We start from the raw sequence: 27947 nt of genomic DNA, 5'->3' as shown, positions 1-27947 counted from the left end.
TGTTGAAGTCTCCTGACATTCTTATATTATGATTAGTTTTAAAACATTCTATTTCACATTTACAAAGTCACCTTTGAAGGTACCATTGTTAGCCTGGGTCAGAATAAACCTGCAATCAAAGACAGGTCTACACAGGAGTGAGTCAAAGACTATACTCTGATGAGTTGCAGTATGAACGTGCATGTGCTGGTATTCTTAATTAGCACATACTCATGCAGATCTCTTCACATTAGTAGAATATTACTTTTGGGTACACATCTTCTGTGACTGGCCAAACTTAAATAGCCAGAATGCCTTTCATACCCAGCAGTGGGTGAGCATTTGGTTTTAAGACTGTTTTGGGACCTGTGTTGTATCCGAGCTGATTTATGGCAGGGTTTTCTTAATATGATATGAACCCTGAAAAGGCAGACCATTAAACACCCCTGCTAATTAGTGAATTCAGCTACTTTAAGGTGCACACATTGCAGACACATAATCTCCAAAGAAAAGCATTGCCAACAGAATGGGATGCTCTGAATCAGCAGCACATGAGGCTAAGGTCACCATGTCCAGTGCCAAGTGTTGCCTGGATGGGTATAAAGCCCCCAGCATTGGTCTGTGCAGCAGTGAAACAGCAATCTCTGGAGTGATGAAGCTCCATCCAATATTTTTGAGATGAGTTAGCGTGTGTCTGTGATCCAGAACTAATAATCCAACAACAGTGCCTGACCCCACTAATCTTGAGATTGAATGCAATCAAATCCTCACAGCAATGTTCCAACATCTAGCGTAAAACCTTTTAAAAAATGAGTAGAGTCTGCTACTGCAGCAAAGAGGGACAAAAACAAAGTCCCTATTAATACAGTTGATTTCAGAGGAAACGCTGGATGAGTAGGTATCTACAAACACGTAGTATACATGAATTAATAAATGGAAGCTGTGTGATAATTCATGTCACACTATTGTTTTGTTTTATTTAGTTGCTCAGTAATGGATGTCTGATGTGATCTGAGAAGTTCTTGTGAATGTGTAGTTTTTTTGTTAATGGACTTCACTTTGAGCATAGTACCATACACATTTGGATATTCATAGTCTATTTATAGTCAAACAGTTAAACTATAGCATCCCAACAAGCATTGATAAATCCTTTTAAAGAATGAAGGACAATAAAATGACCATATACGAAAGGTGGTAAAATTGATACAATACAATACCATTTATTTTTCATTTATTTATTTTTTTGGGCCAGAATAAAATTGTGATTTTATTGAGATTTATTTATTTATGCATTTATGTATTTATGTACTTGGATAAACATGTTTGAAAATAGCTCAAAACAATAGTGGAATAACTACTGTGGATACAGTAGAGGAGGGAAAATTTATGATTTTTAAGTGCATCTCGATTATCTCTATATCAGTTCTCCAAGTGTCATAATCATAGTTTTATATACACTCTATGCTGTAAAATAGTCACGCTTCCTGGTCAAATACTATCAAGGACTCCACTTCCCAGAATTCCCCTGTCAGTCACGAGGCTCTCTCCACCAATCACAAACCACGCAGCAGATCACAGTCACCTGAGTATTAATCAACGACACCTGTTTAGTTGAGTATATAACCTGTCTATTTGCTCTACATCTTTACGATGTATTGTCCTATCTCTGTCAGCGCATTTCAAGTCCTTTCTGTCTCTGATTGCTATTCCGTGTTTGACCTCTCTGGTTTAGACCCTGTTCTGTTTTTGTAGACTACGTTTTCGCCTATGTCTATGTACTTTGTAGTACTCGTTTGGTTATTGACCTGGCCTGGTGTTAACCCTCCGTTTGAATAAATCTTTCGGGCTCTTTTACAAACCCAGCGTTACAAAAATCAACACACTGCAGTCAGAGATTTTTTACTTTATATACTTTGGTGCAGACCAGCTGGGGGGAGGAAAGAAAACGTTTAGCCTTTAACAGCTAGCTCAGGAGATTGACAACCAGCTAATACCAGAACCAAGCTTTGTTTGTTTATTTACTGAAATGTTAACTGCAAATGCACAAAAAATATGCTTTAGGTTTCCTATCGTGTGACTCACTATCTAAGGAAAATCCTCAGAATCTTCTGTACATCTCAAGCCATTAAATATGTTTATCTACTACATGGATGAATGAACATGCAAGTTGCTTTTGTGTGTCATTTCTATAGCGAAGAAACGGCCATGAGTCCACTCCAGCATAGAATAGAAAGTCGCTCTACACTGCAACCCACCATGTGTAAGAACAAATAAAGACATAAAAATGCAGTTAGGTTAGCTGCTGAAAGAGCACTTATCAAATACATGGTGTTTTCAGCAGCATTCAAATTTCAATAGTACTTTAAGTAATAGTACATATACATGAGCATATCAATAAGTCGGCAATAGAAATCAAAAATAGAGATGCATAAACAATTGTGCTTATAATTGCATCTTTGCACCCTGAATTAAAGTTATAAATGAAATTTGAGGTGGCTAGAGATTCCCACCCCTAGCCCAGTCAGACTTGTGCATTCAGCAAATATGGAATTCCGAATCATTTGAAAACAATCTAATCGTACTAAAAGTTGGGATTTCATGATGCAGTGAATCCTTTTTCTAAAGAATCGTCATTGCTCTGAGTCATTGTGAGGTTGGAGATTTATACATTTGCCCTCTAATGTGCACGAAACTGTCTGCATGCATGTGTGTATGCATGCCTGTGTGTGTGAGTTGGGAGGAATGATTGAGCACATTAAGTGCTGTGTCTAACGTTAAAGGATACACTGGGTTGTGTTGAGAACTTTGCATTGCCCTGGGGCCAAATTTCCACCTGTCCCGTACTCGTCTCCCTGAGTGACAGGCCTTGCACTCCTTACAGAGAGGAGAGGAGGGGCAGGGGTAGGAGAGAGGGTGTCCACTCCAGCCCGTCTTTCGTAATCTATGGCTTGGTCACACTGCTGATGTCAACAACTAGACCTCTGTTGGGTGAGAGCGGGGGAAAAAAGGGCGAGTGAGCTAGACCAAGAAAAACGGGAGAGAGAGAGAGAGAGAGAGAGAGAGGGGGAATTAAAGGTCTCATTAAAGAAGACGTTTGGAGGCGGAGGGAGGCTTGGACTGAACCACTGCATTTGTGACTCTGGTTGTCATGGAGAACTTCTTGCGGGATAAGGACGTTTGGATTGTGGGTAGTGTGTGTTTAGTTGCTTCCTTCTTATGGAGGCAATTCTGGAGTTTATTCACCCACAAAAGGAAGAGGGATAAACCTACAGGAAGCACATCAGTTCACACAGAGGTAACAGTCATACACACCATGTTTAACCCCTTTAATGCTAAGGCTTCTGCTCCTCACACCTATAACATAAGAATAACCTAGCATATATGCAGTGTTTCCCATGTACTTACTGAATAACAAGCATTAACATGTTATAAGCCCATGGGTGAAGTGCTTTTATAGTACATAATTACATAGTCGAAAGCATCTTTGTAATGGTTTGTAATGTCTGTACTTGTGAGATCGTTATTCATGTTGTGGCAAGCAATGATGGGAACTTGTTTCTACTGTAATTTATTTGTTTAAAAGAGGTGGAAATTAAGTGATAATTGTATGTGGTACTTGTTCTGGCTTACTGTTGGCCTGGGGTCCTGGAAATGCACAGGGAAAATCAGACCTCTAGCATGTCTTACAGCAGTTCAGACCCATCATATAGTGTGTCTGATTGATCACATAACAGACCTCATGGTATGTGATCTTTCAACTGTGCTAGCAGCCTTGCCAACCATGTTTTCTCAGTGATATAGCTTGAATGATTCAAACATTCAGATATGTTAACATGTGGTCTGGGTCAGTAGGTTTATCAGGAAGGTCCTACTGTGCTAAGGATTTTCACTGTCAAAGTAAACTTTATTGTAAACTTTATTAGTCAATACCTGTTTTTTTTTGGAAAAAAATAAAATACAAAATAAAATGCATGTAAATAAACCATACATTTATGATATTTTGACACTGCTATTGCTAATTTACAAAAATAGATATTCACAAAAACACATGAGCACCTGAATTTAATGTTAAATTACAGTGAAAGGCAGTATTTCTAAGAAATGAATTGACTGTAATTTTACAGATTTGTACTGTCACTGAGAAAAACATTTTAACTGTTAATTAATTTAACTTTTAAACTTTTTACTGTTAATTAATGGGTTTTGTATGGCACCCCTGCTGCAGGACATTTTACCCTTTTTTTCCCTTTTCCCCTTTACGTTATAATGACAACAAATATTATGACATCTGTCTTGACAATTGCCAGCAAATATAACATAACCCAGTTATATTTGTGGATTTTATCTATCATGACAACTCAGGACCGCATATTACACCTGCCATGAAAATGCTTATGGCATGGTTATGCCAGGGTTATGTATGTTACCAAATCCTGTTATTCATGAAATCATGACATCTTTTTTTAAAAATTGGCCAACCCTTTGTGAATAAACTTCTTATTGATGAAATCATTTTAACGGCTTGAGATCTTGGACACAAACTGGACAAAAATATAAAAATAAGACACACAATCACAACACAGTAAGGCTGTTTCTCAAAGATATAATTATGTGAAAAATGTCTCGAGATGGATAATTTTATTTGGACACCAATCTAAAACTGAAACCAATATAGGCCAATGTTTCCCAATGCTAGATTATATAAACACATGGTTTTGTGAGGTACTTGGGTAATATCACATTCATTCAGAGGAATGCAGGGTCTGCTGTGACTAAATTATGGGAAAAAACATCTAAACTTTTGAACTGATGTGTTATACTCTGCAAAGTTTAACAGTCCACTTAAGTTAACAAATAATCAAGGCCTCCCAATCCCACTCCTGGTGACCTCACACATTGCACATTTTAACAAGCTCCATGGGGTCATAGGACTGGGATTGCTACCCCATTCCTTACAAATTATAAATACAGTAATTAGTACTTTTTGCAACCATGCAACACAATTTCACTATAACAGATGTTCTAAATATGTTATTAAAAAAGTTCAAATCGGAGAAGCCTCAATGCTTTCAAAACTGCTTAAAATAATCTAGAACCCACTGAGAAATCTTTCTAAATTTTATGAATCTGAATGAATACACATTTAGTCATTAGTACACCAATGTATAAGCTGAGGCAATTAGAGCGCTACTACATATTAACCTGAGAACTTCAAACTATTGCTACTTCATAAAGTGCTCAATCCTCACACGGATGATATGACACATTTCAGTGAAAATCACCTCCCGTTATTAAAAAGTCTACAGTTACTGATGTTCTGCCGTGTGTTAATGTGAAAATGCTGTCTCAGTGTAAATGTGCTTGTCTCCACATCTCAGACTGTATTCTATTCTGAATGAGTGTCAATGTGTTAGTTAAGTGTCAGGTATCAAATTTTGACTGTATGTCTGCATTGAGGTACAGTTTTGGCTTCTGGTTCCTGGTATCTCTCAGATAGCATTTCTCTTCCTTTGCTATGTTCAAAGAACAAATGATGAGAGAATTTAGATTTGACTTGGATACACTGTGTTTCTTTCTTATTTGTGTATGTCATCTATACTATTAGATATATAGTATTAAATGCATCACAGATACTATAAATTATAAGCATGGAGGAGGTGGCCTACAGGAAAGTCCAGTGAAGGTATAATGAGGTCACCAGGAAGGCTGTATTCAGGCCGTATTCAGCAATCTTGTTGATTGCTAGGAGCAGCTGACCCAGGATTCTACAACCCCAATTCCAATGAAGTTGGGATGTTGTATAAAACATAAATAAAAACAGAATAAGATGATTTGCAAATCCTTTTCAACATATATTCAATTGAATACACTACACATACAAGATATTTAATGTTCAAACAGATAAACTTTATTGTTTTTTGCAAATATTCACTCATTTTGAATTTGATACCTGCAACACGTTCCAAAGAAGTTGGGACAGGGGCATGTTTACCACTGTGTTACATCACCTTTCCTTTTAACAACACTTAATAAGCGTTTGGGAACTGAGGACACTAATTGTTGAAGCTTTGTAGGTGGAATTCTTTCCCATTCTTGCTTAATTTACAACTTCAGTTGCTCAACAGTCCGGGGTCTCTGTTGTCGTATTTTGCGCTTCAATGGGAGACAGGTCTGGACTGCAGGCAGGCCAGTCTAGTACCTGCACTCTTTTACTATGAAGCCACGCTGTTGTAACACGTGCAGAATGTGGCTTGGCATTTTGCTGAAGTCTTGCTTAAATAAGCAGGGACATCCCTGAAAAAGACGTTGCTTGGATGGCAGCATATGTTGCTCCAAAACCTGTATGTACAGCATTAATGGTGCCTTCACAGATGTGCAAGTTACCCATGCCATGGGCACTAACACACCCCCATACCATCAGAGATGCTGGCTTTTGAACTTTGCGCTGATAACAATCCAGACAGTCCTTTTCCTCTTTGGCCCGGAGGACACAACGTCCATGATTTCCAAAAACAATTTGAAATGTGGACTTGTCAGAACACAGGACGCTTTTGTAAATCATCGTATTGTGTTTTTATTTATGTTTTACACAACATCCCAACTTCATTGGAATTGGGGTTGTACCTTTCAGTCTTTAGAATATAGCCAAATATATCTCACAAGCTCTCCAGGTCTTTGAGGCCTCTAAGTGGCTTGTTATTGCTATCTAAAATTAACATAAAACCACTTTTATCATAGACACATGACAATATAAATTGATTTTAATTTCAGGCAGTTAAACAATTGAAATAATTGCAATTAATCACATTCTCTTGTTAATCATTAATCATGATTACTACATTTGCCTTATTTGCTTAAATGTGATCCTAATAGATATTTATTTCATTTTAAAAATCGTGCATTTTGTTATAGCTATATGAGTGGACAAAACAAGCTTAATCAGAATGTATTTAATACTTTTAACAATTCAATAACATTTTCATCATGTGAACATAAAACTCATATGAACACAGTTTCCTCACAAACATCCAGTAAGAGCAACAGGGGCTGCATGTTCCAACCCCTCTCACTCTTATATTGTCAATTATCTTAATTGTCTTCTTTTGATGAGAACTCAAACTTTCAACTTTGCTGTTTCTTTTCTAATTTCTCTTCCACTCAAGCACTGTCCAGCGTAGTGAAGGCTAAAGTTATTTATTTTACTTGCCACATCAGCGGTAAGTTTTGCCACATCAGTAGTGTGTTTTGGTTGTAAATGATACATGTGATACAAATGAATTTGCAATTTAAAAGCTGTATTTGTAGAGAGGAATACAGCTGTGATCATGAACGTTCAAGGTTTCATGGTGGAACTAAGGATGGTTCAAAAGGTCAAACTAGGAAACTGTATTTATGACATTACAAAAATCATTTTTAATGTGTTAACTTAGACCATTAATATAATATTAGCATTATGCAGCTTTAAGGCTTTTAAACATAGTAGTTTAAATGACTGTGAAAGCGGTACAGCATTGAGAATTAAATTATAACAGTCATATTCAGAGTACCTCATGTTTTAAAAGTAGACATCAAATCTCGAAGCACAATAACTATAAAAATAACAGTGCATTGTTTAACGTTTTTTTAGGACTTCTTATTGTTCCCAAAATACACTCAAAAAAGTTATATGAATATAAATATTCACTCTTAACAAATACAAATGTCACAAAGAAGCTCTTTGAGTGATGTAATTGAAGAACAATGTTTTGTTCCCTAAAGAGCCATGTTTGAGAAAGCAATTTGAGTGCAAAGAACCTTTAAGATGTTGAAAGAACATTCCCATAATGTTATCTATAACAATTCAAGAGTTCTTTCTAAAACCCTTTCATTATGTGGAGGTTCTTTAAACTTAAACAAAACAAAACAAAAAAATGAAATACCAAGAACATTTCCAAAACACATTTTGGAACTTTTATTTTTAAGAGTGTGGATTAAAACATCTAAAACAACTTTGGTGTTTAGTTGATATTATTCAGCATATTTAAATTATGTGTATGGAGTATCGGATATTAATGTAAAACGAACATTTGCTGCAATTTAATATGGTTGTATTAGTAAATAGTTTAGATTACTTGTCTATAGCTACAGTAGCTGCAGTACAGCCATATTGCTATTGGCAATGTGTTTACCATGAATGTGCCGGGCCTCATCGCCAGAAGAGTGTTTGCCAGAGTTTCCCAGGGACTCCCCCACGTCAGCTCCTACGTACCCACCCTTAAGACTCACAGCAGACCAGCCAAGCCCAGTCTGCCTTAGGCACAGTGGAGCCAGTGTCAGTGCTCAGATTCCTTACATAAGATAAAATGAGATGGGGGGAGAAGGAAAAGAGAGAAAGGAAAGGAGGGTGAGGGCTGGGGAGAGATTTAATTACTCCCTGTAACCCCCTGCACTAAAATAGCCTCATGCTCTTGTACCCCCTGTATACATATTATGGGTTATGTATACTGTATACATAACCCATAGTAACAAAAACCAGCAAATACTCAAAGCCTCTCACTCAAATATGTATGTGCATGCAGAAAAAACATCCACTTTATAGATGTGGTAAAAAAAAAAAGATTTTGAACCAAAGTGTGAATGAACAGCATATTTATAGTGACATATTCCTTTACACTGGCTGCATTCCTGCCTCCAGCTTTGGTTACTGATAGACCCATAGCTGTTTTATAGATTCTGATTACATATGCATGCTCATTTGCACACATGTATCCTCCATGAATCCAAAGATACCGCATTTACAGTTCTCGACACACATCACATGCAACTGTGTGCTAATATATGTATGAAGCCTGTATTTGTTTGAGTGACAGTTACTTGCTACAAGTAGTTAAATAGCTATTTGGTCAACTTTATGGGCTGTCATCACTCAGTGGTGGGTCTCTGTTTATGCACTGGGTAGGACAACACAAGTAATGTGCATGCTATGTTAGCACTGTCTTTATTTTAATGAGCACATATTTTAATAACACATATCAGACATAGTAGATGTATTAACTTCTTCCTATTTCAACAGTTTGGTTAATTGATTTCTTTTAGAGGGCACAATTACTGAATGTGATTGAACAGAGCGAATACAGGAACACAATCATTTCTTTGCATATTTGCTGCCCTCCAGTGGTGAATAGTACACACATAGCAATTAGTACACTAATTAGCACAGGCAATGCCCTCCAGTGCGCTCAAATTAAGATAAATCAAAGCTAGTGAGATATGTTGCCTTAAAGGGAATTCTACTGTTTTTTATATTTTTTTATTATTATTTCTGCATAATGTATAATATTAATATGTAAATCAAGTCATTCAGAATGGTCAAATGGAATGTTCTAGAGAAAGTGTCGTGGCTGCTGGTTTTCAAAGAAAAACAAAGCAGGAGATCACCTGATAAAATATTTGAAGACTAAGACCATTTGATTAAACAAGTAGGAACATGTGTGCTCCAGCTTGTTGGGAGTGAAAACTTGCTGCCACACCGGCCCTTCGCAGATAAGATTGAACACCCCTGCTCTAGAGAAAAGTACCAAGTGACAGTGATGGTGATGGGAACCAGACATCTGAAGGATCTGCTGCTCTGAAAGTTCCCTCATATAGTTATTACATGAAATGGTTACAGATGTTACCTGCTTTCTAATTGTATTATGATAGTTTGGAGAGAGAATTTTGACCATTCATGGTTGCGAGATCTATGCAGGACAAAAGAGGCTAACTTTTGAAAGACACAAGTAGTTTCCACAGACATTGTGACTCCAGATTCCCATTACCACCACTGTAAAAAATCAGACTGTGGAACTTTTTTCCACAATTAACTCATTTGCCAAGACATGTGTGGTACCTCAACATTCTATCAGGCTCAAAAAAACCCTGTAATCATGACAAAGCATGCTGTGACTGCTCTGTGTCAATAAGCATACATGTATGGTAGAAATCCACTTCTTTCATACAAAAACATCTTCATAAATGAGTAGACAACTGTACTTCCTGATTTAATCACACAAATATTTGGTTTTATGCAATGAAGAGACATACACTACATCCAAAAGCGTCCAGACACCTTTACTAATTAGCTGCCTCTTTAAGGTGCTCCCATTATTGACACAGGGGTTCAATTGTGTATACACAGCTTCTAAAATTTCAATAAAAAAAACTTGGTTCAATCGAGAGAATAAAGTATGACTCTTTGGAGCAGCTGCACATGATCAAAAGGTCAACATGTCCAATTGGCTATTGAACTGTGGAGCAGTGGAATCTCATTCTCGAGTGACGCTGCACCACCCAGTACCTTTAGGATAAGTTGGTGTGGCATTTATGTGCCACAACTAATCATCTAACTTGAGTACCTAATCTCAATAAAGATCTTGTGGCTGAATGCAATCAAATCCACACAGCAATGCTCCAATATCAAATGTAAAACCTTCATAGAAAAGTAGAAGCTTTTACCACAGCAAAGCAGGACAAACTATTCATTAGTAAACAAAATACTTATAACAAGCTCTTTAAAAAATTAGGACCATATACTTAGTTCTCATATTTGTAGGCTCATTCTGTTTTACTCTGTTTTTGCTACAATATTTTGTCCAGAAAAACTGGGAAAACAACAATATATGCTCACATATATAACACAAACACTCAGTCCTTTTTCATATGTTCTTGTTGTTGGAAAGAGGGAGCTGACTCACATTATCAGTTTTGCATTGCAGACATGTCACCAATTCCCCAGATGCATTCTGTGCATTCAGAGACAACGTCAACCAGTCAGCCAGAGACTATTAATGATCTAGCCAATCACACTGCGAGTACAGGCACTAACTGGTCCAGGAGATCTGGGCTATTATAAGATCATTGTGTGCTTGTGGTATGTTATCGGGCTCTTTGCTCTCATCCTTAATGCTTACAGGCTATTGGGTTACAGTGTGGCGTGTGAGAGAGGTGTTTATTATCTGCACTGTGTCTAATTTGGGCACAGCAGAGGAAAGTGCATTACATACCGTTCAAAAGTTTGGAATCAGTGGTGTTAGTAATGTAAAATTTTATTGAGGATATATGTATATCGTGTTAATTCAAGCTGTTTTCAATATTTTCCAGTTCCCGAAGTATTCCAGAGCAAATGTGGTTATATTCCTCACAGAATTTTGTCAATGAAATCTAAATGATCACAGGTCAGAGGTCACACACATAACAGAAAACACATATATATCATAGTAATATGCATCGGCAGATTTAAAATATTAAACTTTATTTTAGATATGTTCAGAAAGATGAGCTGAGATGTAAATAACTGAGAAAGCTGTAGAGCATTGAACATTGTTATAATGAATGTAATATGTACAACACTGTGTATTAAAAGTGGCAAATAGCAATAAATTAGGTAATTATAGCATATTATTTATCACTTAATAACTTTTTGCTTTTTCCAAAAATAATATATTTTGGTTTCTAATAAAATCACAACACTATTAAGATGATAAGTGAACCTAAACTTCTGAATATCAGTGTACACCGGTAAAATTATGATAAATGACTGACGGCATTTTGACACTTTCAATACAATAATCGGTATTACAAAGCACACACTTTGCCTTTTAAAGGTGATTCCATTAGGCAAATTTTAAGTAATGTTAAGGATAAACGTCCTCCATGACTTTGAGCCAATGACGTTCTGCACAAGTCATATTATCTAAATACCATGTTCTGTATCCTGCCAGTTTAATTGCATCTATGAAACACCTGCTCTTGACTCATACTTTCACACATGCTTGTGTGTCTAAAGCAGGAAATGCTTCCTATGAGGAATGAGAAGGACATCCTACTGTGACACATTACTACACACCCATTAAACAACACACACGTATGCATGTACCCTCAGATGACCAAGTCCATTCAGAAGTACAGCAATGTACAATAATACTGAAGCATTTACAAAGGTACGACCAACAAAATGGTACCTTTTGCTAAATTACTGTAGTGTGCAGAAGTCAGAGACCACCCTTCATTTAGTTAATTCCCAGTCAGAACAAGTATTAGGTACACTGTTCATTTTTAAAGAGATGTTACTGAGAGGATTAGATATATGATAATCTGCTTGCATAAGGAAGTAAAAAAAAAAAAACAAAACAAAAAAAACTGGAGTTTCCAAAGCTGTAGTTCAAAACATTAGTAGACAAAATAGAGAAACTCCTATCAAGACCTGGTAGAACACGAAATCTGTCACTACCACATAAAAGAAAAAAATTCCAGTCTCATTTTTAAAGTTATGGGTCTAAAAATGTGTAGCTGTGAAGAAGTCTTCATTCAGAAATGGAAATAGGCAAAAGAAGGATGATTTGGAACTTAAATGACTGAATGTGTTTGGGGTTATTTGGATTGTGAGATACAAAAAATGCGACCAACTTCTAATACTGAACTCTGAAGGTGTAAAAAAAAACATTGCAGAGAAAAACTGAAAGCAATTCTCCAGAAAATAGCGGAAGCTGTGAAAAAGGCAAATTGTCATCACATTAAATACTTAAACAATACTTAAAAATGTAAATATGGTTGTTTGAGGTTTCTGTGTAATTTTCTGTTAAATATGTTTTTATGTTTGAAACATATGTTGTTGCTTTTTTCTTCATGGACACAGAGAAATAAGTAACTTAATTAATGAATACTTAATTAGTTTTGCCAGGAAATGGTGGTCTCTGATTTATACATAATTATGATCTCTATCTCTATACATAATTATGATGGTCTCTGACTATACATAATTATGCACATATTACTTATTTGAATATATATATATATATATATATATATATATATATATATATATATATATATATATATATATATATATATGAATGACCTTGTCCTGACACTCACTCTTGGATACCACTCTTTAACCTTGTTCTTCATCAGTCACTGTTTTTTTTAACTGTCCCGGCCAGCTCTAGTTTCAATATCACACCTGGCTTATGGCCTCACAGTGGGATCATGTGGAAATGCCCCTTCCCTCTGAAAGCCTTCACAGTGACCGCTTACACATTGACCAATCAACACCAGCCCATCGACTGCGGTATAAAAGTTCATAAGCTGTAGAGCAGACTGAGAGAGCTAGCTCAGAACAGACTAGTTTTGACTCTCTTAAGGACAGGCACCTGTTGCTTCCAGTTGGCCAACTGGAGTTTTTCAGTGAGGACTTCTGTGAGCGCCTTTGGGTCTGTACTAGTCAAGCATAAGACCAAAGATGAGTTCCAGTCTGGTGACATCTCTTGCCAGGGTTTATGACCCGAAACCCCTACATGCCCAGAAACACTCCAACAATGGACGTGCAGAAATAAAAAAAGTTTCTGTGACCACATCCTCATCTTTCACAGTGATTGAAAGAAAAGTTGATGCGCTGACTACTCAAATGGACAAGCTGCTCACCTTGCAGGACGTGGCCAATAGCCGACTGGATGTGATTAGCAGAGAGAAAGCAGCACAAACAGATGAGAAGAACTTGGAGCACCTGTTGAATGCTATGCATGTTGACATGAAGATCATGAAGGAACAAGCAGACCAACATGCGAGGAGGTTGGATGCTCTGGAGAGGCTACTCTGTGGAATACAGCATGCTGTCAGTTTTATTGCTGAGGCGCTCAAGCACTCTCCACTGAGTGACCTCCTAAAGAGCACTCATGTACAGGCTGGTGAGAGGGTAAGTGACCTGAATTGACAGACAAAAGGATAGGAGGACGTATGTGGTGAACAGAATAATCGAAGTTCATACGCTAGTTATTCAGTTAGGCTGGGACATTTACGCTTCATGACGAATATAATCTCAGTAAAGCCTGAAGAGACAGCTGACACTGAGTAGATTAACTGTCCCAGTGTGTCTCTAAAGTTACTTTCCCAAGATAACTCACAGTTGTGTATGAATGCATGTGCAGTTATTGATGTCTGTGAATGTGTTTTCTGTCTTTTATTTATTTATTTATTTTTTTGTCACTTTTATCATTAGCTCTCTGTCACCTGTCTGAGTAAACAGTGGAAATACAGTGTTAGCAGCAATGTTTCAAAGAGAGCTGTGTGTGAGTGTAGAGTATGTGTGTGAGGGTAAACTCAGTCATTGTGAGTTTAAAAACCTGATTGCTTGAGCAACAAAGCTGTTGCAGAGTCTGGCAGTGATGGCACGGATGCTCCAGTACCTTCTGCCAGACAAGAGCAGTGAAAAAAGTCTGTGTGAGGGATGAATATGGGGTTGTCTACAGCGCTGGTGGCTTTGCAGATGCAGCGTGTTGTGTATATGTCCATGATGGAGGGGAAAGAGACCCAAAGATCTTCTCAGCTGTCCTTACTATACGCTGCAGGGTCTTGCGGTCAGAGGCGGTACAATTCCCAAACCAGGTGATGATGCAGCTGCTCAGTATGCTCTCCACAGTCCCCCTGTAGAACATGGTGAGATGAGCCATCTCCGCAGGAAGTAGAGGTGCTGCTGGGCTCTCTTGGCTATGGAATTGATGTTGAGGGGTCAGGTGAGTTTCTCTGTGATGTGGACACAGAGGAACTTGGTGCTCCTGACGATTTCCACAGCAGAGCCAGTGATGTTAAGTGGGGGGTGGTTACACAATAACAACCATCTCCTTAGTTTCGTCCACATTCAGAGAGAGCTTGTTGGTTCTGCACCAGTCTGTTAGCTGCCTCCTCTCTGTACGATTCTTGCTGATCAGTCCTGTCATCAGCAAACTTGATGATGTGGTTTGAGTTGTACTTTGCAGTACAGTCATGAGACAGCAGAGTAAACAGCAGCAGACTAAGCACACAGCCCTGAGGAGCACCAGTGCTCAGTATGGTGTTGCTGGAGATGTTAATACTAATAATCTAATAATAATTAGACTAGACAATGCTATGGGTTTGAAAGGATGTCTAGCTGTCAACGAGCCCTTATTGAGAAAAGGAAGCAGACAAAAAAGAAGAAAATTTGTACAACAAAGAAGCTGCTCGTGTTCTCAGAACAATGGAGCACCCCAAAGTCCAGTCTTCAACATTACTAAATGTGTTTGAGATTACTTGGATCATGAAAAGATGAAAATGAAAGAAACAAAGATTAACCTTTGGAAATGTGGAATGTGGTATATCCCTGCAGATTTCTAGGGAAACCTGACGGCAAGCCTATTGATTAGAATGGAAGCTACAACAGAGACAGTGGACATAATAATTATGGGAAAATAATATTCTACTTACTGCTAGAGGCATTTGCATTTAATGTAAAATATATTTTTTCTGCTTTTTTCCTGAAGCTGAAAAGCAAACAACTTGATGTACATTTTACTGGAAAGTAAATGAGGGGTGGCTCCTAGATTTTTGCACAGTACTATATGCTGTAAACAATCTGCAGATGCTGTATAAATGTGCTGATTGTGTTATATAAAAAGGTGAATTTTTGTGGTATTACTATTGATTACGGTTCCATTCCCTTTTCCACCTGTCTGTCCAGTTCAAAGAGAAGGATGGTGTAGAGAAGCCAAAAGTGTGCTTAAAGGGCCTGAAATCTCAGAAGAAGAAACTTCCAGATGTAGCAGGTAATTAAACATTACCAGTATCACTACTTAGACTCAATAACCACGTTTACATGCAGCCTAATAATCCGTTAATAATCCGACTAATAGCTCAATCGGAATAGAATACGCCCATGTAAACACCTCAATCGAAACAGTCTAGTGGAAAAACATGGTGGAAAGCAGTACCCTTGAGATTGATGACCATATGGAAGTAGATGCTTAACAATGATTTGCTTGCATTGTTTCTGTTCAGATGCAGTCCAGGCTGACTTGGAGGAAGTGCAGAAGCTCAACCAGCAGAATGCTGAGTTTTCTCATGGCAACACTGAGAGTGCAGCCGGGGAGGCAGAACTCCTGGACTTGATCAGAGATGAACAAGTGGAGAAGGAGAAAGAAAATGAGAAGGAAGTATTAAAGGCAGTGGAAGAAAAAGAGGAAGATAAAGGTTTTCTTGCTGAGTTTAAGTTGGAGGAGAGAGTAGAAGTGCAGAGGGAGATTAGCAAAGAAGAAGAGAAGGAGAAAATAGGAAAAACAGAGGCCTTGAGTGTCCCAGAAGTGCCCCCGCTGCTCACCCTACCCTGTGAGATTAGCGAAAGCAGTGCCATCTACCAGGAAAGGTACTACATTTAAAGTCTTTTATATTAAACTCATATTAAGTTATATTAAAATCGACTGATGCTGTAAGTCAACCAAATCAGCAAGCCACAGCAACCCTGCAAGAACACCTTTTTATATACCATATCTCCATCTCTTATGTACTATATCTCTATTTTTCCATCTTTGTGTGTGTGTGTGTGTGTGTGTGTGTGTGTGTGTGTGTGTGTGTGTGTGTGTGTGATTGTATTTGTATTTGTGTGTGTAGCTCTGAAGCGAATGTAGATTTGACTGGCAGCACAAAGAGGCGAGTCACTGATGTAAATTTGGAGAAAGATGACCTCAAAAAAAGCAGAGTAGAGGAGAGATCAGTGGAGGCAGAGAAAAGTGAGGAAGAAGAGAAGCCAGAAGTAGACTCTGCACAAGTGGGACCAGAAGAACCAGAAGAGGAGACAAAAGAAGGAGAGCCAACAGCTGAGGAGTATATAATTGGTAGGAGAATTGCCTTAGCATGATAGTGTTGTCTATAGATTTACATAATTCTACATTGTTGAGTTATCTAGGAGTGTTCCTTTCTGCTCTGTCCTTCAGATTGCTCGCCTCCACCTCCTGCGCCTTTTGAACATCGTGTGGTGACATCTAAAACCCATCAGATAGCTACATACTACACCATCAACAGAGATGAAGTGCTTGGAGGGTGAGTTACAGAATGACATCCAGAAAAGAGAGATGGATGGCTGGCTGGCTGGATGGAGGCAAGGCACTATGATAGACCCTAGTGATGACTACTCAAAGATAAGGGGAGAGAATTTTCAAGTTACAACAAACAGAAGTTAACAATTAATAAAACCTGCATCCTGCATATTCACAAAACACTGGGTCACAAATCTAAAAACTGTGGTAATGCTAACTTTTGATAGTGTTACAGGATTCTATTAGTATGTTAGTGATAATCTGTTTTTGCCATTCTAGAGTAAATATGGACATTCAAAGCTTGTAAAAGACATTCTGTGTTATATTTGTACCTTGTAAAAGACATGGCAACAGGTATTTTATCTTGAGTAGTTTTACAGTGTAAACAGCACTGGTACTGTTTTTTTTTTTTTTTTTTTTTACATTTACCTGCAAGGTTGCCACTCATATTCGCCGTCAGTGATGTATATAAGGCTTCCAGAGGGGTTTATTTCTAACAAAATTGGTCCCACCCTCTGTAAATCAAAGTGTGTTTAGTTAATTACACTGTCAGTTCCTAATTATATTAGTGGTGAATATAACATCGTAGATCTTTAGTTGCTATGATGTTTATTATTGTCTCATATGTTATTTGTTCCCCCTGAGTAACCTGTCATGGTACTACAGACTCATATACCTCATCTTTTGCAATAAACAGCCATGCATGTTGTAGTCTTTTTTCTCTGAAGGTCTAAATTTATTTAGTGTTTCTATTAATTTAAACCCACAAGTTAAGGAGTGTACAAGTGTTGACATGTTGCACAGGACAGGTAATAGACAGGGCAGAGAAGAGAGTGAGAGAAAGAGAAGAGAGATTGAGCAAGACAATGAGAGAGAGGGAGAGCAAACAGAGTGTCAGTTCTCTTGGGTCAGGTGGTATATTTTTACTGCAGTGAAAGTAAAGAGTGGAGCTCCATGGCCTAATCCACCACCACTATTAACTCTTTCCTGTGTTCACAAAAGGGATGGTTATGGTGTACTTTATTCTTGATAGACTTTGCATTAAGCAGCACATCCAAGCAACAAAAGCATTATGAAAATATAGAGTTGAGTCTGTATATATATTTTCACTGTCATTTCAAAAACTCCTAAATGAATTTCCTTTGGTTTTCTATTTACTGTTTTATCACAGTTTGAGAATGTTAGCAGATCTTTACACTGTGTAAAAATTTAGTGATGAATAGACCAGTTGAAATTGTCCAAAATGGCATTTTGCATTGTAGTAACATACATTAAAGGTAAGAAATCTGGAGGGTTTTTATGACATTGAAGTGATAGTCATGATGTATATACTGTCAGTATGAATAAATTATTTAAGTACAAGTAGATTATTTGGGGACATTGTTATAGTCATATTTCACTTATTTTGGTGTGATATGTGTTTGGTTCTGTCAGTGGGCGCTTTGGAATGGTGCATAAGTGTGTGGAAAAGTCCTCTGGTCTTACACTGGCAGCTAAGATCATCAAAACGAGAAGTAAGAAAGAGAAGGTAAATTGTGTTCAGACAGCATGATTTTATCACAATATTATTATTTTATTAGGTGTCCCTGCTGTTAATATTCACGCTACATAAACATTTCATATCCTAAATACACACAGTTCTGTCTCTTCTAACTGAGATTAAAATATCTAAATCTGATTTGCAATATCTGTCTTAACAGGAGGTGGTAAAAAGTGAGATAGAGGTCATGAACCAGCTGAACCATTCTAACCTGATCCAGCTCTATGCAGCTTATGAATCTCGATATGACATCACTCTTATCATGGAGTAGTAAGTAAAACAAACAAACACACACACAGACACACACACACACACACACACACACACACACACACACACACATCCAATGTTTACAAATATAAACTGATTTTCTGTGGAGGCCTATTTACACTTGTGTATATATGTGTGTGCCATCTCAGCGTTGAAGGAGGAGAGTTGTTTGATCGAATCATTGATGAAAACTACAAGCTGACTGAGCTGGACACAGTGCTGTTCATCAGACAGATCACTGAGGGCCTGCAGTACATGCACAAGATGTACATACTGCACCTTGACCTGAAGGTACACTCACCAGCCAACATCCACTCATCAGTCATAAATAAAGAAGCTAAGAAAAGTTGATCATAATGAATATGGTCCTTTACTTTTTTTCTCAGCCAGAGAATATACTCTGTGTCAGTCGAGAAACCAGTAAAGTTAAAATCATAGACTTTGGCTTGGCAAGAAGGTTAGTATGTTGGTGAATTATTTCATTTGAAAGTGTAAACCCACCATCTCCACTCCCTTCCACTCTCCTTTTAAGCTCTCATTCTTTCTGTTCAGATACAAGCCCAGGGAGAAGCTGCGAGTGAACTTTGGCACACCTGAGTTTCTGGCTCCTGAAGTCATCAACTATGAATTTGTCTCCTTCCCAACAGATATGTGGAGCTTAGGAGTCATTACATACATGCTGTGAGTCCCAGCACTTGTCCTTTTGATTTACTCCTAGCATTTAAACAGATTTAAAACAAGATAAATGAGATGCTTTCATAAATTTTCTTTGGTAAAAATTTGGAAGGTCACTTGAGTTTGCAATTTAACTCATGTAAGGGTTTTTGTACTTTTTTTCACCATCCTCTCATACAATTACAAGGGTTTTGATTTGTGCATTATTGTAGTTAACATCTTAAACTCAGAATTATCATTCAGCATGTAGTTTTTAGATGTGATTATGAAATATCCAGTGGCTACTATAAAACTAGTGTATAAATTATATGGTTATGTGAGTGAGGAATTAAAGCTTGGACCCACATGGCCTTAGCCTTTTAAATACCCAGGCCTATTCAGGGTTCATACACTTTTCAAACAGTGAAATTTCCATTAAATAAAATGTCATTTTTAAGCCAAATCCAATAAGTTAACAATAACAAAGGCATATATATATTTTTGCTGGTGAAACAAATTAGTTAACTGAAGTTCAATTTGTAAGAGATTTTTTTTTACATGAATAGGGAAGGCAATGTGTTTATTAAGCTACCAGTGTTTCAAATTTTTTCCGTGCTGTCCAGAACCGCAATGTTAGTGACATTTCATGTAATTTTTCCCATATATGAGAGAGAGATGTAGCTAACCGAGTGCTGTGACCAGCAGTGAAGAAACCAGTTAGGCAGGTCTTGATGTCAGAAGCTGTGTGTTTTTCCCTGTTCTTTAAGTTGTTAATTTGGCTTCTCCTGAACCGCCAAAACATCTTCCACAAAGTTTGCAATACACACATCCTGAATGTCAGTCCTTAGATATACAGGGTGAGTCAAAAGTCACAGGACACGTTTTATTTTATTTTTTTATGCTGTCACAAGCCTCCACGATGTGGTGCTGAAGGTGGTGTTTGTTGCGGATTTTCTCAGCATACACAATTTGTTTGAGATGACCCCAGAGATAAAAGTCGATAATAAAATAAAAAGTAAGATAAAACGGTTTCCTGTGACGTTTGACTCACCCTGTAGATTCTTGTTAGTAAGTATTAACTCTTTGGTGTTTCAAATGTCATGAGAAGATGAACTGCATGGGGGAAATGAATTTTTCATCACTTACTTTTTCCATGACTTTTCGAGGCCTGTAAAACTACATTTCTTTATTTCATGACTTTTCCACAATTTTCATGATGGTATAAACCCCACTTATTATATCCATCCATCCATCCATTTTCAAGCCGCTTCTCCGTCAGGGTCGCGGGGACTTATTATATCCATCCATCCATTCATTTTCAAGCCGCTTCTCCGTCAGTGTCACGGGGACTTATTATATCCTATAGCTTATTATTTGGTACTATGGAAATCAATGCAAACTGTCTGAGTTCTTAGGTTAGCAGTGATGAATGGAAAACTGGACCTGCCAGCTTGTCCTGGGAGTTTAAGAGATTAGTTATTCAGTAATGAACCATCTCATTCCTCAGTAAGAAGCCAAATAAGAGGATCTATATATATATATATATATATATATATATATATATATATATATATATATATATATATATAAAGAGAGAGAGAGAGAGAGAGAGAGAGAGAGAGAGATATATCCTCTTATTTGGTTTTATATATATATATATATATATATATATATATATATATATATATATATATATATATATATATAAAACCAAATAAGAGGATCTCTCTCTCTCTCTATATCCATCCATCCATCCATTTTCTAAGCCGCTTCTCCGTCAGGGTCGCGGGGACTTATTATATCCTATAGTTTATTATTTGGTACTATGGAAATCAATGCAAACTGTCTGAGTTCTTAGGTTAGCAGTGAGGAATGGAAAACTGGACCTGCCAGCTTGTCCTGGGAGTTTAAGAGATTAGTTATTCAGTAATGAACCATCTCATTCCTCAGTAAGAAGCCAAATAAGAGGATCTATATATATATATATATATATATATATATATATATATATATATATATATATATATATATAAAGAGAGAGAGAGAGAGAGAGAGAGAGAGAGATCCTCTTATTTGACTATATATATATATATATATATATATATATATATTGGAAAAACCCAACTGGTAACCAAAAACAAATGATTCATTATAGAGTGCAAAACAAAGTAGATAATCATAAAACATTTCATTCTTAGTTGTGTCAAATCATGTTTATTGATTAAATATGCTAATTTTTTCTGTTTACAGGCTGAGCAGTCTGTCTCCTTTCTTGGGTGATGATGACAATGAGACACTGAATAACATCCTGGAGTGCAAGTGGAGCTTTGAAGAGGCAGAGTTTGCAGATATCTCGGACGAGGCCAAAGACTTCATCACACGCCTGCTTGTTAAGAGCAAGAGGTATGGTGTGTATGTACGCATGTAAACCATTATAGAAATTAATGAGTTATTAGTTATTTTTCATTATTGCTTATAAAATAACATGATTGAGGTGGGTGGGGCCCTCCATATGAAATGTCGCATATGTTCAGAAACAGTCCTGAATAAGACACTATATTGAATTAAAATCTTTTGAAAAAGGGTCTGTATAGAACCATCAACAACTCATACTCCGTCAATCGAAAGAACCATTTCATGATGCAAAGAACCCCTTAAGCATGCAAATGAGTGTTCATGATTTTAAATAGAGCCATTATCGTTACTAAATACCTCTTGAATAACCAGCTTTTTTATGACTGTATTAGAAGCTGCACCACTAATAAGAGCAATAGTTCATTTGACATGAGTGTTTATATCCTGTAGTTGGCGGATGAGCGCATCACAGTCATTGAAACATCCCTGGCTGTCGGACCGGTCACTTCACTTCCGTCTACATCAGAAAGTGAGTAATTCCTTGCTAACTTCATATGCATTACTTCATAGCATGGGCTCATTACAATGCTGATGAATGTGTTTTTGCTGCAGAAGAACAAGTGCCACTCCACCCGTGCACCTCAGCCGGACAGCTGAACAGGTAAACATTCCATCTCTTAATCCACCAAACACATCTCCTCATTAAGCAGAGCAGACACATTCTTTTAACTTCTCTTTAGTATTGTATTACACCTCACCCACCCTTGTGGCATTTGTATTACTTTTTTTCTTTTTTATAGAAGGTGCCGTTTACCCTCCTTGATGTCATGATGTCAAACTGGACCAACAACTTCATATCTGAATGGCCACCCAGCTGCTATGCAACCATGAATACCTATTACACAACTACTACACATGCAGACTACAGTACTAGTGCAACATAACACATGCTTTATACCTATGAGTCAGCACATCAGCTCAATCCAGGCTATACTATGTATATAATATAGAGCCTAGAATCCTAAATATTGGGTAAAAATTTCTTCTGAAGCTATGTATTATTACTTGATAAACAAGAAATGTATAGCTTTTTGAGTGCTGTGTCATATGCTTCACTTGCAATACGCACAATTCTACTGCAGTACATACGTTATCATTCATTTATCAAGTCTTATTAATGTTACACTGAATATTCTATTTATTTTGTTTGTGTGATATTCATAAGGAAATGTAAAAAGTTGAACATGCTGTTTTTACTATATCAGTATATAGCTTTTGAAAATAAACACAGTACATTGTACTGTAAGTTTCACTTGAATATCTTTTTATAGGCAAAATCCCACCTGTTAAGCTACACGCTGTTGCCAGTTCAGTTAATCTTGGCTGAAATCTGTCTAACCAAGAGGTTTGTCCCTAACAGTCAAATGTTTGGACACACTTAACACAAAGTGCATTATTCATTATAGGAATTTCTAAAACAAATATAAATTTGTCAAATTTCAAAAATAATTCTAAAATAGAACATATTTAATAATTTTGATATGTTGAATGCTTATTGATCTTTGCATATATGTGTTATTTCATATGTTTGCTGTATTTACTATTCTTAAATCTGGAAAATAGTTGAAAAACAAGGCAATCTCCTTTACAAACAGGTGTCCAAACTTTTAACTGACACCGTAGGTCAAAGCAAATTGGTTTTTCTTGGCTTTCTCAACCGAGAGAGTCAACTGATGCTCCTTATCTTGTAAATATGTTTGGATCATTTTCACACGTCAGAAATCCAGCACACAAGTTTGCTTCTTTTCGTGATAGATATAGATATGCTCAATTGTAGACATGGATGAGGCCTTTTTATATCTGTTTACATCCTATTTTCATATCCACTGGTCTGTTCTAAGCATTTCCCATGTGGATGCTGATCTGAGAACTTCTGTACTTCAATATAATATTCAAATGTGAATATTAGAATTAGGTGTGCTAGATTAAGCTTTAAGCTGAACTCTTGTGGGGGTAGATCTCCAGGCACAGATCTCCTGAGATAAAATAATACTCTATTTTTCAACCTAAACCTTTTCCACTTCATCTGTACTGCTGATTACTATAGACAATGATTTTGATGCCTTTTCCTGTACTGGCTCGCAGCTTACTTATATTCTGAACTCTGTGAAAAATCAATGGATACATTTAACTATAACCTGAATTTGAAACCACAACTTATATGGGACTACAGACTTATGTGAGAAAGACTTATTGGTGAATTTTAGGACTTCCAGTTACATTCAATCGGTATAGTGTAGTGTTTAACACTGTTGCCCTCCACATGGCAGACCAGGGCTCGATTCTCTACCTCTATAGAAATAAAACTGCTTTGGCGAGACGTTTAATGCTATATTATCTATGTAACATAATGTGAGTGGTCTGTCAAATGCCATAAATGTATTCACTAAGATTTTTGGTATACATGTATGATCAAATACGTGTTTTGCATAAAAGTATGTTTTGGTACCAGTTAACCCAATGAAATTATTGCCCACTACAGATGTGGCAGATGAAGATTAGGTTGAAAATCACTGGAGTATTCATTTAATGTAATGTGAGACTAGAATGCTGCTGCAAGCTCTTTGACCTAAAACTGCTTTCACACTCTCTGCTGGGTACTCAACTCACCTTCCATGAAGGCAAACCCATCAACAGAACACTACCTATGTTTTAAGGGTTAGATAGAGCTATTTATTTTTTCTTGTCTTGTATCCAAAATGTACTTGAAAAGCAAAGTTTTATGAAGAGTCTAAATATCTGGATGATTGTAAGAGGAGGTCTAAATCAGGTAGGAACAATCAGTGATCAAAAACGTACATCTCTGAGACTATGTTACAGTATTAAGACACCTGTTGAGTTTGCTCAACATGTTTTTTTTTTTTTGTCATAACCATACAGACGAGTTATGTTTTGTTCTTACAATGTTCTATGTAGTTCATTTCTCTTTTCCGACTGTAGCCTTTTTTTGTCACATTTCTTTTGTTCTGTTTGGTTTGATGTATGGTGGAATACAACAAATTAACGTATGCTAATTAAATAAAGAGAAAAAAGTAATGATGGAGTCTTTTGGGAGTATGTTGTTTTTATGAATGAAAAATAATATAATGTTAAAGCTGAAATGAATTTGTGAGAAGTGGTTAGTAAAGTTATTTTGCTCTTTATTGATTTTGACATTTCCAGGGCTAAACTTTATCAGTTAACCTATTTTCAGACTCCAAATATTCATTTGGATGCCGTTGGTTTGGCCACAATTCAATAATACAATATATGCAGTCAATAGGTAATAAATAGGTTTTCTTTCAGGACTGTCAGGCTAAGGTTTACAACACTAACAAGGCAACACGATTTGTCAGGTTTGCAGCAGCAGTATTCAATATCAGTCACTGCATTTATTAATGATCACTTATTAACTGCATTAATGCAAGCTTAATTATCACTTAATACTGACATATTTGGATTATGATACTTAGTTTTATGAACACCGTCCAGCCTAAGCGCAACCCGTTTTGGCTTAGAAAGCGCTGACGTTATTACATTGTCTGAACTTACGCATTTCGCATTCGCGAGTTACGAAGCAGAACGGCGAGTCAAACGGCCTGAACCTGCCTGAGGAGCTGCCCGAGAAAGGCGTCCGTTCTCCTCTTTAATGTCTGTGTCCTGTAGTAGGCGCTGTGTGATTTCGACGAGGTAAAGTGACATTATTTTTCGCTCTTCCGCCATATTTTGTCTCCACGTCACCGTAGTGCGTCACCCGCTTCCTCATCGCTGATTGGCTGCTTGCAGCGGGTTTCTGATGTGTCCCTCGCGCAGCTGTGAAGTTTTAGCACGCGCATCTGTTGACGGTTAAAGAAGCTTAGATCCCAGCAGAGCACCGCCGAAACCCCGCCGGTAGAGACCATGGCTGAAACCGCCGCCAAACCTGCAGCCTGTGCCGCCAACGGCGAAGCGGCGAAGACCAGAAAGGTCGCCATCATCACCGGCATCACTGGGCAGGTGAGCAGTGTTGGTTTAGCCCCAGTCACACCACCAGGAAACCAGGAAACGAGGCAGGGTTTTCATCACCATCTCTGACTCCTGAACTCCTGTCATGATTTGTAATTGCCTTTATGAGAACAAAATACGAACTCCTGACCTGTTTCTGCTTACCTACTCTATTTGGTTTTCGTGTTGTGGTTAACTAAATACCTAGTCTGTATTTGTTTAACTCCACTGCCCCCCCATTATAGTGAATATAGTTCACCATGGTCTCTTACTGGACGTTTTATAGTAAAGTTTAAATATTATAACTTTACAGTGGTTCGTCTCGTTGACCTTTCCTCTGTTTGATTTTGTAAACGTGAAAAAAATGTTCATCGTATTTGTATTGTAGGTCAGTGTAGGGTCCGCTCCCTTTCTGATTCCTTTGAGACTTCGTTGTTCATCTCCGTGCTTCTTCAAGTCAGGAAAACGTTTTCCTGACTTGATTCTTAAAGGGCCTGGACCAATATTTCTGCAGGGAAGCTTAAGACTGCCTGTTATAAAAGCTCTAGATACTTAAACTTTGAATTGAATAGACATTGAAGCTGCTCTTGTTTGCATCAGCGCACAGTGCAACCGTTAAAAAATGAAACATTTAAAAATACAGTTCACGCGCTTATGCTGTGTAAACAACGGTCGTGTCAGACTCGGAGAAGATTCGGCCGTGTTCGCCGGTTCGGTTTATGCTCCCTGAGTGCGGTGTCTTGCTCTTGAATATTTCTTCACGACCTGCCACACAGTCTCTTTGACCTAGAGCTCATCAGCCTGACGTGGAGATTCGAGAGTAGGAAGGAAACCAGTTTATCTTGTTTGAATGTCCGGTTTCTCTGGAGCAGATCTGGGCGTTTAACTGCAACGTTAGGCACATAGCGTTTACAATGGTACCTTTACAATACGAGTTAAGTAAAACGACTTTTAGCGTTTATAAAACAAAGTGTATCATACTAGATTTGAATTGGTGGTTTTACATTCTACTCTGACACTGTGATGTTTAAATGTAGTTTAAATGTTTTTGAAATTATTTGATAAAAAGGATGTCGTTTCTGGTCAAGTCATCCACCTAATTCTTCAGTTTAATATCATTCATTCTGCTGTTGATAGCATCCACGTTGTTTTGCTGTTGCTTGTTCCACTCTTTTGACTTTTTAGCATTTTTTGCAAGACCAGCAGAGGATACCAAAACAAGACAGACAGGATAACTAAAAACACGTTTATTTATATTTGCGTCATTTCATTTATAGGCTGCTGTACCCACTAAACCTGTTTGACTTGACCAGGCTGCTTGGCTGTGTCCTCATTGTCTACTGAGGTGTGGTTGTGCTAACGATATGGAAGCAACAATTAGAGGGGCTTACTCAATCCTCTGTTGCACAATGGTGAATTAGTGGCACCTAGCTCTTCTTAGTAACCAGAAGACTTTCAGTAGTTCTCATACATCAGGGAAAAGAAAGTTGGGAGCACCAGTCTTAGCCTTCAAGTGGCCCAAATCACTAAACTGTTTAGGGAGGGTACTTACTGGAGAAATGAAACACCATCACTTTTTTTAAAATATTCTTATCCTGCTTCACTGCAAAGCCTTCTTACGACCACTTGCCACTGCAATAAAGCAATACTAACCACAGGGTAGGAGTGGAGGTTGGTGTAATGTTGACTCAGCTCCTCCCTTTATTTGACTAAGTACTTTGACCCTCTAAAATCCTTTATTTTATAAACTATGTACTTGTGCACCTGATTAATAAGCCACCATTTTAATAGATCATCTATTACTGCAAATTTCATAGCAGAGAATAGGAGTGGTCAAAGTAGGCCATCAATCAGATTACATGTTACTTGGATATATTCTCCAGAAATCCAGAATTATGACTTGTGCCCTTTTCATGGCTCATAAAATTGGTAAAAAGTCTATATGGTATAATACTGCAGTCTAATGGCTTTTAGAATAGTGTGGTAACAGAGAATGTAATTATTAATATTTTTAATTTCAATTTAATTTGGCATTTGCTAAATATACAAATATGAGGACACACAGGTTCTTTTCAATGTTGATTGAGCTACTTCAGAAATCTGTATTGATTCCCAAAAAAGGCTTACATGAAATTAACACATGCAAATTAAGCAAATAGAAGATGAAACATGCTATCAAAAGTCATAAATCACACATAATATGTGTGTGTGTGTATGTGTGTGTATATATATATATATATATATATATATATATATATATATATATATATATATGTGTATATATATAT

The 27947-nt window shown here is 37.3% G+C and overlaps 2 protein-coding genes across 3 annotated transcripts in view; both read left to right on the top strand.

The window, feature by feature from the left end:
- The first annotated feature begins 2988 nt into the window (after window positions 1-2988).
- mylk4b (myosin light chain kinase family, member 4b) lies at window positions 2989-23082 on the top strand. The gene is made up of 14 exons (XM_017725723.1): window positions 2989-3274; window positions 15467-15551; window positions 15784-16147; window positions 16393-16616; window positions 16716-16821; window positions 18252-18345; window positions 18518-18627; window positions 18777-18918; window positions 19014-19084; window positions 19180-19308; window positions 21532-21684; window positions 22087-22165; window positions 22249-22297; window positions 22437-23082. Exons 1-13 carry the CDS (start codon window positions 3128-3130, stop codon window positions 22291-22293), a joined length of 1749 nt encoding a protein of 582 aa, XP_017581212.1. The 5' UTR covers window positions 2989-3127; the 3' UTR covers window positions 22294-22297; window positions 22437-23082.
- Window positions 23083-25470: 2388 nt separating this feature from the next.
- Window positions 25471-27947, top strand: part of gmds (GDP-mannose 4,6-dehydratase) — a 70033-nt gene continuing 67556 nt past the window's right edge. For both annotated transcript variants that reach the window (XM_017682025.2, XM_017682016.2), the window contains exon 1: window positions 25471-25671. In XM_017682025.2, coding sequence (XP_017537514.1) covers window positions 25576-25671 — 96 coding nt within the window. In that variant the 5' untranslated portion in view covers window positions 25471-25575. The remainder of the gene's footprint in view (window positions 25672-27947) is intronic.

This window comes from Pygocentrus nattereri, chromosome 4 (assembly GCF_015220715.1).
Source record: "Pygocentrus nattereri isolate fPygNat1 chromosome 4, fPygNat1.pri, whole genome shotgun sequence".
NCBI lineage: Eukaryota > Metazoa > Chordata > Actinopteri > Characiformes > Serrasalmidae > Pygocentrus > Pygocentrus nattereri.
The sequence above is the reverse complement of the archived record's forward strand: the minus strand, read 5'-3'. Positions and strand labels throughout refer to the sequence as shown.